The sequence below is a fragment of the Bacillus rossius genome, chromosome 1, assembly GCF_032445375.1.
Source record: "Bacillus rossius redtenbacheri isolate Brsri chromosome 1, Brsri_v3, whole genome shotgun sequence".
NCBI lineage: Eukaryota > Metazoa > Arthropoda > Insecta > Phasmatodea > Bacillidae > Bacillus > Bacillus rossius.
Window position 1 is genome coordinate 46,901,102 of NC_086330.1, and position 12,777 is coordinate 46,913,878.

Genomic DNA, 12,777 nt, shown 5'->3' on the forward strand with positions numbered 1-12,777 from the left:
CATTTTCAATATTTGGTACAGTTAGAATGTATTCAAGGTTACCAATTGAGAAACTCTTTGATGTTTTTGTAGGGCTTAGCGTCTCATTGACAGAGAGGTTATTTGAGACAGATAAACTCGAAAAAAGTTGAATAAAACTGGGGAAGGAAGCAGCCATAGCCTGTGAAAAATAACTATTCCATAGTGTGCCTAACTCTTAGAATGCAGGAGAGAGTAAGTAAATTTCACCCAATGATACCAGATTGATACCACCTGGTTCGTTACCTTCAAAACCCTTATTTTTTATACCATTGTTAATTATTATAAGTTTTAATATAATTTTACTATTTGTTGATGTCTCGAAGATCATAAATTGTGTCTATTGATAGTATTATTATTACAGTTGTAGTCATTCTGAAAGAAAAAAAAAATTCAATGCCAAACACCAAAATTATTTGACAGGAGAAACTATCTGTAGTAGTAGCTGTTATAAACATGACATTTTATTTAATTACATGCTATGCTCAAACAGTCCCAACATTTTTAAAACTAAATTTTGCTGTCAAAAACAGATGAAAACAAAATAGAGTTTTTCAGTTACATCTCCAAAAGTAGAAATTTAAAATTACCGGATGATAATCATAATGAAAGACAAGAAAATTTATTTCTGATATTTGCATTACAAATGTTTTTAACAAAATAAAATTATCAGATACTTACATTAAAAAGAATTTATTACATTAAAAACATGTGTCTAAAACTTTTGTGCTCTATGGCATGCCAGGGTGGCTACCAAACTGTAAAGAATAAATTCCCTGACTTTTCCAGGACAATAATTTTTATTCCCTGACCATGCCTAACAATATCAATTTTTTTAAGCGTAAAACCTTCTTATTTTTGCATATAAACTAACTTATCAGATAACATACACAAATATATGTCAAACCAAAATCAGACAAACAATAATAGCTTTTAGAAATTAAAATTTTTTGATTATAGTGTATGTTAAGTTATGATGAACTTGCTAATACTTAGTGAATTATATATAGGTCCTCATGAACATACACATTCTTAAGCAATATTAGCAATCAATCTTACTTAAGAGTTTTTATTAGTTTTTCTATGTCTAATTGTACGGTAACAAATTAGAAGAGTAATGGGTCTTTGTTTCCTAATAATGTACGTAATTTTGTTGCCTGTAAGTAATAACGCATTTTTTGTTGATTATTTCTAAAACTTAAAAAAAAATTAAAATTTGTATATTTATAAAACCGTATTTTATTCACTAAAATAAACATATTTCATAAATAATATTCCTTTAACTAGCTATAAAATAAATCCTTTTATAAATTAAAATTTTTCGATTATAGTTTATGTTAAGTGAAGATTAAAAACAGAACTGTTATATATGCCATTTTACCCAATTATGTAAATTATTGTTTTATTTACTCATTTGATGTATAATAAACCAAGAAAGGATAATAATCTAGGCGTTCACAACACTGATCATTATAAAAAATAACTACTATATGTAACATACAAAGAAGATCGCCTGCAGTAGCGGTAGCAAAGCGAACGAACTATCTGTGACCTGTCTTCTTTGAATTCGAGATGGAAGCGGACGAACTAAAAGAGCGACCTAGTTCGCCAAGGAGCGCTCCCGGTCGCGAACTATTATGCGCAAGTCTAATGATTAGCTACTCTTAATATTTACCTTTTCACTTTTCTTATCCTGTATTGGAATTCATTTAAAAAATGTTTTACTCCATAAAAGTAATGGGCTAAAAATTTGAATATAACCGAATTAACACTTTAACTCATTACTCACTAGAGGTGTAAAAGTAACGAAAAAAAGTGTACCCGTATGTATTCGTTACTATAACAATAGTACTCGTTACTATTGTATCGTTACGTTACTCGTTACTTCTGATACCGCATAACATGCTATGTTATGTTGCAGCAACGAATCGAGTCGTATTGCGTACGCGTACAGTATGACGTCGCGTAAATAATAATAGAATATAAACAAAAAACAATATTTGATAATTAACAGTTTTTGTTAACCAAGAAACAATTAAATCTCATTAGAGTGGCTTTATTATATTATCTCTTTTAAGATAAGAACAATAAAAAACGTGAAATACGCGATAATAAAAAACAAAAACACACATGTTTCTAATTTGTAAAAAATACTTTCTTACGTTGTTTCTGTTCCAATCTCAAACTTTGTCTACACACACAATACCTTTAATAAACAGTAAAAAACTTGGACGACGAATTTCCAAATTATACTTTACTTAATAAACAAATATCGTTCTTTGTAACGTAAATTCGTCGAATATGCGCGCGCATGCGTAAAACATACGAAAAATGCGAGTAACAAAATGCAGTCGTGTGTAACGTTTCGTTACTCGTTACTAAATGGTGCACCCGTTACTCAGTAACGAATACATACGGTTTGCTACAGCTCTATTACTCACCTTTAAGGCTCATTTACACGAGGTCAGTAGCTGGCAACAGTAGCTGGATCCAGTGGACTGGAAAGAGACTGGAAACGTGTAGACGGCTACCACCAGTAACTGGCGCCAGTACTGGCGCCAGTAAAAATGTGTTCCAGTAGCTGACTCGACGAGTCAGCTACTGGCATGCGGATGACCCACTGGAACGCAAAATTCCCGGAATCGCAACAACTGGCTTCGTGTAAACACGCCCTGGAGCACTGCCCAGTGTACTGTCAAGCTAGTAAAATGGCAAAGTGGAGCGGTAAAGATATTATTACATTGTTAGAATTGTATGAATCGCAGGAATGTTTGTGGAATACGCAAAGTGAAAGCTACAAAAATCGTGGGGCAAGGGAAAAAGCCATCAAATACATGGTAGAAAATACGCCAGTCGCAGCAACAGAGCAGGATATAAAAAACAAGATAAAGGCTCTTCGATCCACATACAGCCAAGAAGTGGGGAAAATTCGAGCGTCAAAGAAATCTGTAGCTGGTTTGGAGGATGTTTATAAGCCGCAACTTGTGTGGTTTTCCAAGGCAGATTCGTTTCTTCGTCAAGTTGTGACATTGCGGACAACCTCTTCAAGTATGGTAAGTAATTGTGTTTTTTGTACGTTCAATGCAAGAAGAAAAGTAATAGGAAATATTATTTTTAAGATGATTGTGTAAAATATGTAATAATTATCAGATAAGCAAAAATGTAAACATAAAGGATCCTAAAAATAATGTTTAGTATCCCATTGAGCTGCAATAAAAATCACTTTATTTGAGACTCAGTTCAGGTGTAGACTACTTAGTTATTTTAAGAACATTACAAATAGTGTAAACACAAGGTCTTTCATATTTACATAATTAAATCATTTTCAGCTGCCAAGGAACAGCCCCCTCGTTACAGAAGTACTGTGCATATCTGTCACGTATTAGTTTTGCTTCATTTTTGAACCGATTTCCTGCTTGGCGTTCACTGTAGTTTATTAGTCCTGTTGCACGAGGAACCAGACGCCATGTACCAGGTACAATAGAGCCTCGTTCATGGTCTTCAGTGTCAACTGTATCATGTGTTATGTAGTTTAAACTGTTTATGCGAAGCCAGTTGTGCAGAGCACATGTGGCTTTTACAATGCGGTCGGCTGTACTGAGCTGAACATTTATAGGTCTTTCAAATATTCTAAATTTGGAAACTAGAATTCCGAACGCATTCTCTACAATGCGCCGGGCACGGGAAAGTCTGTAATTAAAAATACGCTGTGTCACAGTTAGAGTGCCACTTCTTGCATATGGCTTCATTATGTCAACTCTAAGTGGAAACGCATCATCCGCTACAAAGACTCCGCCTGGCGGGATATTTAAATCGTTTTTCTCCAAAGCAGTGTACAAATCACTATGTCGAAAAATGTTTGCATCATTCATCCGACCATTTGCTCCAACATTTATGTAACTGAAGCTATAGTTACTGTCAACAACTGCAAACAATATGATACTGAATGTTGATTTATAATTGGAGAAGTCGGAACCACTGTGCGGCGGATTTCGAACTACTACGTGCTTACAGTCTACAGCTCCAATACATCCAGGAAAATTCCACTTTTCTTCAAATCCCTACTGAATTGTTTTCCAAGCTTCTTCTCTATCGGGAACCTGCAAGAAAGAATAAAATACATGGCAAAGGTGTCATGCTTTTACCATTCATACAATTATATAAGGATTTATTACAGCGAGTATATTTAATAGTGTTTGGCTCCGCAATACAGTAAACAGAAAATTCCCGAATTCGAATTTACGTGTTATTTTTCACAAAAAAAAAAATATTATGTATATGAAATATAAGTAATATTTTGCTGAGCAATGTATTAATAGACCTGCCTGGGAGAGTGGATGTGTTTCAAATATTATAAATTATTATTATATCTACATATAACTTTACTATTACTTAAACGAGCGTTATTTTTTGTTGGAAATACAAATTAGTTAGCAATATTTATACAGTTATCTATATTCTATATAATACCAATATGTCTAGCCTACATCCAGACAGAGCTGTTTTTGCTTTGCTTAACATGCTGAGATGATTCCTCCTAAAATCAAAACATTGTTTCAGGCTACAAATACTCAAACAGCAGATGAGATGACACAAGACTCGGATGAAGAAGGCCTGGGAAGACAACACAATATAAGCGATGTTGCAACATCTATCACAAATTCCAACAGATCCGGTGGGCCGTCACGACCACAAGGGAGGGGACAAAAACGAAAGACGCCGTCAAGTGTGACAGCCGTGTCAACAGCTCTCCAAGATTTACGAAAAATAACCGATGACATAAACAAAGAAGAGGACGAATTTGATTGTTTTGGCAAGTTAGTTGCCTGTAATCTAAAAAAATTGCCATTACAGTCAGCTCTGAACTGCCAGCTGGAACTGCAACATGTTCTAATGAAACACCGCATGCTTGCTGCAACTGAGAGGCAAACTACTATGCCTAACACATCATCTCTCGTCCAACAGCAAGTTCTCCCCATTCAAGTAGCGATTATACTGACATTTTGCAGCAAGCTGTAGCAAGCATTTCAGATGAATCCGACATGTCTTTTACAACAGAAAAAACATATACAAATCTGTAGCATATTGCACCTTCAGTGTAATTATTAGTTTATTGTATGTTATTATTGTTTCATCTTTGTATACAAGTTATTCATGGGTATTTCTTTTTAACTTTTTAACTTTATGCTATAATGTACGTTTATGAGTTACTACGGTTTGTAACTAATAAAATGTTGCCAATTGATGTGTTCATTGTGTGTAAAACTAATTACATGATGTTTCTTACCTGTATGTAGTCTTTCAGTGCTGTGAAAACAGCGTCCAGAACTTCTGGAAGAAACAGATATATAGAACATTTGGGCACTCTGTACAAATACTGCAACGATGCCAAACTGTCTCCAGTTGCTAAATATCGTAATGTAATTTGCAGTTTCGTTCTTGCAGGAAGCGCTGGTCTCATCAAAGTGTCTTCTTTTTGAATAGCATGTTTGACTTGCCCCAGTAGCCATTCGAAATTGTTTTCAGTCATCCTCAAATGGTTCGTTTACATGTTGGGGTCCTCGTCAGCAAGTTCACGTAGAAGTGCCTCCGATGCCCCTAAACTGTTGCGCCTACGAATCCACTCTTTAACCCACAATCTGCGCCTCTTATTTTTCTGGTTATGTATTATTACCTCTAATTCTTCAATCAGTATATTCGCAATACAACTTACACCGCAGCGAAGAGCACTTTTAACACGACATGGCGCCATATTGTTCTGCTACTACAACTGGAAACGTGTAGACGTGCACTGGAATCACTAGCTGGGACAGCTCACTGGCCTGTGTTCTGGATCCAGCTACTGTCGCCAGCTACTGGCCTAGTGTAAATGAGCCTTTACTCTTAGCTTTCAGCAACGGCAATATTCTTCCCAAGCCCACATGTTCATATCTGATCCCGCGCACATTTTTTTTTTTCCATCTTTGTCTATTACTTCTATTCTCTCCTTTTTATCTTAAGAACAAAGCCGGACAAGCTTACTAATAATACTGAAAACCTGTACACGCCACTATTCAAAACGTTTACACAAAGAGGACAGCAAAATAAAATAAATAGTACATCTGAAAAGTAAAACGTAGAGAAGCACTACATGACTGGGAACGAAAAAAAAAGCACACACGTTTTCAACCCAAAACGTTCGTGTACTTGTACCACAGTTGTCAATAATACGAGAAACAAAAATAAAACTATCTCGGTCATCTCGGTGTACTAAGAGCTATAAAACTACGTAGTAAGCATAGAATAATTTGGTAAATGTACCATGACTATGGTGGCAATAAAATGCTTGCGCGCGCGCGCGCCAGCCAGTTGTTATCAGCAACGCAAACACAGCAAAGAGTTTTTCATGGACCCGCGACATCAAAAATGGCTTCATTAAAATGTCAAACTTCTTATAAATTATAGTATTCAGAATTTCAGTTAATAATTCGCTACATACAATTAACAAAGACTATGAATAATATTAAGCTGTAAAATGCTACAGCAGGAACTTAAGATTTAATTTTTTCCCTGACCATTTGAAAAATTTCCTGACTTTTCCATGACTTTTCCCTGCTGGCAAAATTCCCTGACTTTTCCCGGTTTTCCCGGTTGGTCGCCACCCTGCATGCGTATATCCAGCAACAGAACACACAGAAACAAGCCAGTGCTAATGACAGAGATCGTGCATTGGAAAGAGAGAGTCAATGCCCATTAAAATGCATACTGTAATCTAAAGATAAGACATGGTATAGCATTTGCCTGGAGTGATTTTGTGAACACATGGAAAACTGAAATCACGAATTGCGAGTCCAGATTCTTACCTCTGTGCCACATAGTAAAATTATTCAATACTGGGTCTGGTGTTCTGGCCATGTAGACTGTGTAACTGTGTGTGGAGTGCGGTTGGCAGAGAGCGTAAGACAATGGACTCACGTTCCAGAGTAAACGAGATCAATTCACTGTCCTGCCATCTTGATTTCAGTTTTCCACAGTTTCTTGAAATCACACCAGGAAAATTCTGGGCTGGTTTCTTACTTAAGGGTATCAATGGGCCAAACGAAAACTCAAATATCATTTGTGTTTAAAGGATTCAATATTCAAAGAAAAAGATTAGAGAAAATAAAGTAAATTAAAAAATTCAACACTGATAACGTCTGAAGTTTAAAAGGTAAATAGTTTTCTTCACACCTAGCTTGTTAACATTCCCAGAGATATTGTAATTTAAACATGTGTTTGAATAAAAAATTACAATATTTATTGGTACTGGAAACTTAGTTTGTGAACCAATCATTTAAAGGGTAAAATGTTTCAACACAATAGTTTATCATTTTTTTATTTACTGTACATGATTTTATTTTTGACACCTAGATTCGGACTCAGGATTCGAATTTAACCCATCACTGCTTTTAACTAGATGTTAATTCCAAATTTTAAATTAAAAAAACTATGTATACTTCCTACTAACATATACATATCTGTTTCAGGAAGAACCAACTTTGATGGACTTTCTTCGATCTGCCTGTGATCAAGAGAAATCATGCATAAATAATTTTTTTTACACTTAAAAAAATATCTTTTACTTTAATATACTCCTAATCAAAAGTTTTATATTATCTAAATATTTCCATTTATATGAACTTTTTATTCATTGAGTGCCATTTTGAAGACTGTTTTTAACACTGCCATATTTAGGGGACTCATTATCTTGAATCTATCACATAGTTGTATTTTGTACACACGAGTGAGAATTCACCAATGCAGAAAAAATAAATTTTAAAATATTTTAATCAGCCTTTATTGTAGCGAGTTATCATTTCAATATAAAACAAAATTCAATTATACATAGCTCCCTATGACCGCCACAAAGGTAATACTACTTATTGTTCATGATGTGTCTAACAATATTTACCACAAATCTAGTTTTTTTGTTATTTGTTGCTTTATAACCTCTAAAGCTTGCTTCCAATCAAAACAGCTTTAGTGCTTAGTTTCACAATGTCTATTAAAAACCACTTCAATTAATTAACAGTTTTCAAAATGAGAATGTGGTTCATTATCCCTTATTTAATAATAATAATAATTTAAACAAAAAGTGGTGTATAGTAATTTTATAGTCTTCCACAACTGGAGTTATATTTTGACACTGAATATCATTTTAATTTATTAGTTTCAGCAAGAAGGCAGTAAAAACACCTTTTTTAATGTTATGTTTATATATTTTAGATAGTTCCAACATCAAGTTGTAAAACAACAACAAAATAATAAACACATGGACAGAACTTCATATTAACATTCAATTTACATTAATAATTAATAAAATTGTAAACATATGCAGCAAGTTAGTTTATCTGCTCCCATTTTCTTTATAAATGTATGATTAATTTCTTTCACTTGCACTGTTGCATGTCATTTCCACCAAACTGCCTGTTCAAAGGTCATGTTTCATATTTTCCTCCACTCCCTGGTCTTCTCTCTGTCTTCATTTGCAAGTCATGACCTGTCGGCCTCCAACACACAGTTTCCATTGCCTCTTAAGGCCAGTGGCGGCTCTAGACTTTGTGTGGTCCTGAGACAAATTTACTTAAGCGGAGTCCTAATATTTGGGAAATATGCCTTTTTGAGGAACCTGAGGGTTTTGGGGTTCCTCCACCAGTAAATTTAAATAATTATTTCTTTAAAACACTTTTTTTTAAGCCAAACTTTTCTTTGAATCCCGATGATAGTTTTACTAATTTATTCTCATAATTTTAGTATTCCTTCCCGATAAATTTTACTAGGGCTAGTTTTATAGATCGCAATGATAAAATTCTGGTGAAATCGAATCATCATATGAGGCAGTAAACTCTTTGAAAGGTTTCTATAGAAAATCATGAAAACCCAATTGAAATCGAAAAGGATTTTGGCCAGTGCTTTAAAGTACACACTAATAACAAACTTAATTCTTCCTTTTCCCTTTAACGTTCTAATTTTTTTACAGAAAACTATACCGACAATGAAAGCAAAAAATTAAAAGGGCAGGCATGGGGCCCTGGATGGTCAGCTGGCTTGCCTGCTTAAGGCTAGAGGAAGCTGGTCACTCCCAAGGTGGTATAAGTCTACGGAGTGGGTATATGTACTAAAGCTGATGTCACTCTGGTCAGCAATTGCAATTGGTTAACAAAACAAATAGTATGTACAGGGTGTGTTCCATAAGTAATGCGATCAATTTTTTTCTGACGTGACGATTCACTGCAGCATGTTCTAACCTGCTGGGCTAAGTGGAGGGGGGGTTTAGCTTCAAAAAATTTTCCCGGCCTCAGTCACCTCCAAGCTGCTGGAGAGTCAGAACGTGCATTCCCGTGAACCCCGTTTTGAGTTGTTGTAAAACAGCGTGATTGAGGGCTGAGAGGAGATCGCAGAAGAACCCTGCAGTGGACGTCAATCAACCTCCCGAATCGACGAAAATTTGACGTGGGTGCGTGTGCGTACGTGTGTGTGCATGCGTGCATGTGTTTGTTTGAATTCTGACCACGGTTGAGCCTTCAATTGATAGCACAAATGAAAACAACAGTTTATAGCATTGACACCAAAAATTTGAAATATTGACTAACGAACAAAAGGACATGCGAGTGCTCCGGTGGCAAGAACTCTTTGAAATATGCGAAAATGATCCTAATTTTTTAAACTCCATAATCACTGGTGATGAATCATGGATTTTGAGTACGACCCAGAGACAAAGAGGCAGAGTTCAGAGTGGCACACCACAGTGTCGCCCCACCCTATCTCTTACCTCTGTGAAAACACTAGTGAAATGACATATCTGTGCATTTGTGATACATAGTGCCTGCCCACTTCCCCCCCCCCCCCCCCAACCAAAAAAAAAAAAAAAAGAACACACACATACACACAAAATCCTACAAGTAGCAGCCCGTAATTACATTTGCTACATAAGAAACTAAATTCTACTCATGAAAAAAAATGTTATTTGTGAGAGCTAAGTCAGTAAGCTAAAATGCAAGCAAGTTGATAGAAATATATAAATAGCTAATGATTAAAAAAATATTGCTAAAATAGCAAATCCTTGATTTTAAAATACCAAATCCTAATGAGAGCAATAAACTACAAATTTAAAAAGTGTTAGGTACTTCAGGAACCAAAAGAATAAAAAATCAATTATTACCAAACCATTAATGAATCCTGAAATCTTGTGGCCGACATGAAAGAAATTCTGATGAGAAAACAAAACTTTATTGGTCTGAAACTAAGCTCACTCCAATGACATACTTATCCATTCATAATTTCAAAACTAGGCTACATATATTTATATACTTCTAATTATATAAGTATTATATGAATAAATAGGTATTATTTCTTTGAAATTTCCCTAATACTTCAGATAAGAAGAATTTTTAAGTATGTTACAGTTTATAAGTACAATTTTAAATTATGTGTACTTACTAAAACATTTTGTACTCACATTTTTGTACAATTATGTAATACTACTACAAAACTGCATATAGAAACAAGCATGTTAAGTACTACAATCTTTGTAGCACTGCAATGGTGATTTGATTCATGTTATTTTTTTTTCATTGCTTTTTTTTTATAGTGTAGTTGTAAGCAGACACTTAAGTTTTGATTATGCATAAATTCACAACAAAAAAGTTAACAATCAGAACACTATGGTAAATAAAATTATTTTTGCTAGTCTTATTGTTGCTACCCTGAACTGATGTTTAAAGAAATACAAAATAATTTATAGTGAAAATGTATCAATAGTGCACGCACTACTGCAGAACTACGCACGGCATCACCTAACAAAGTACTTTGCTTTACGCAAACACAGTTCTTCCACTTCTCTCCTGATATTCTCTTGCAATGTGTCTCTTTTTGACTTTTATCGGCATTCCTACAGCACTTCACTGGGAATGGCAGATACTACTGCAAGATACTTACACCATCCAGAGAATGAATCTACCACCATTTCTACCACTTGAAGGTGACAAAACATTTTGTCAAACTTTATTTTTAGAAAATAAAAACCATGCTTAAGTTTTCCTGCATTCCTCTTGGCCTCCACAGGCTATCGTGGATGATTGCACCATCAGACAAACCCAAGTCATCTTGTGTGCATAACTGACTCTGGTATTACAATTACAAGCTAATTAGCAAATACGCAACTAAAGTACTATGAACCAACCCAAAAACAGAACTGTTTTATTTTTACTTGACCAATTTGTCTTGGATTGTGTTACTGTATGAATAAAATGTGAATACAATTACTATTCCATTTTCATTTACATGAATAATTCTTACCAAGTTACCAAATGTAACACAAATCAAATAAACTATTTTTGGTGAACTTATTTTTAATATTATTGTCCTATGACACAAATGATTATTCATGGTTTTAGCAATTTTTTTGCACCAGTATCAGGGCTCATAGCTAAGATTACCTACTGTACATAATGTACACATGTACCGCATTCAACCAAAAATAACGCGACTCTGAATGTAATGCCCAAACACCAAACATTTTTATCATGAATTCATTAAAATACATTATTTATTGGGAATCGGAATTCAAGAAAATAGCAGTTGAAAATTATTTAAATTATTAAATTTATTCCATATTTACTAGACCCTTTTTGGTGCCACTTTTGTCAGTGGTCATGGCATTTCTTTTAAAACACCAAGCTGCAGTTAGAAAACAAACATTGTGATTTATGATTGTAGTTCAAAAGCGATAGAATATGGTGATGTACGGTGGGTGGTCGTGGTCGTCTGATGTCGCCAGCAGCCACAGTGAAGAGAAGCAGAAAGAATCCCGTGACAAACTCCAGTTTCATCCTCTCCTTCATCCTCCATTTCTCATGTGTCGAGCTTGTGCAGAGGTGCAGGAAGCCCTGAAGTAAAGTGGCATAAGTGAGACAGTTTAAAGGCACAGCATGTAGTTTTTCAACTGTAAGTGAAGGTTCAGAAGGTGGTAATTAACGCCATTCTAAAATGGCAAAAGTGACATATTTAAGAGACAGAGCAAGTAGTTTTTTTTTTAACTTAATTAATCCCAATGGCAAGATAAAAGTTTCTGATTATAATTAGACCCTCACAGTTTTGGTAAAAATCATAGCATTATATTCAGGTGAATACGGTGTAAGGAAGACAAATCAATAAAAAATTTCTATGATATAAAAATATCCAAATGGTGATTAATTTAAAAACTGTAAATTTTATTTTATGTTTAGAATTTACATAACAATGTTTCTTATCTAGCTAGGAACAACACTTATGTTTATCCTTCAAGTTCACCTAGGTCCTACCAGGTGTAACATCATGATTATAAAATATTCTATAAAAATATGCACAGTTGATATCAATACTGTATTTGATTTTCTATTAATTGATGAAAGTCATGATTCTGTTTCACTTTTGTTTTCAAAAAATGTACACAGTTTTGGCTTTTACAGAATCCATAACTAATTAAACTGGATGTGATTACTTGAAACTTTGCATTGACAAAAGAAATTATAAGCTTCATGGCTATATAAAAACTTTAATTTTTCTCCAACTCCAGAATATTTTTAAAAACAGTTTTCAGCAAGAATCAATCAAATGTTAACAAAGGGGAGATATAAGAAATGTAATTATGTTTCTTAATAATGAGCTTGAAAAGTGACTGGGAGTGTACAATGCAATGTTTAAATTTGAAGTTTTTTTTTTTTTAAATATTTAATTTATTTTTTTTCAGTGGAACACTAA

General features: G+C 34.3%; 2 protein-coding genes across 2 annotated transcripts in view; both read left to right on the forward strand.

Annotated features, from left to right (window-relative positions):
* LOC134535450 (tubulin polyglutamylase ttll6-like) overlaps positions 1-7,836 on the forward strand; it is a 58,047-nt gene extending 50,211 nt beyond the window's left edge. Inside the window, exon 18 of the mRNA XM_063374562.1 lies at positions 7,524-7,836. The gene's annotated coding sequence lies outside the window, so the exon portion shown is untranslated. The remainder of the gene's footprint in view (positions 1-7,523) is intronic.
* On the forward strand, positions 2,625-7,836 carry LOC134535458 (uncharacterized). The gene is made up of 2 exons (XM_063374571.1): positions 2,625-3,071; positions 4,579-7,836. Exons 1-2 carry the CDS (start codon positions 2,625-2,627, stop codon positions 5,035-5,037), a joined length of 906 nt encoding a protein of 301 aa, XP_063230641.1. The 3' UTR covers positions 5,038-7,836.
* Positions 7,837-12,777: the final 4,941 nt, after the last annotated feature.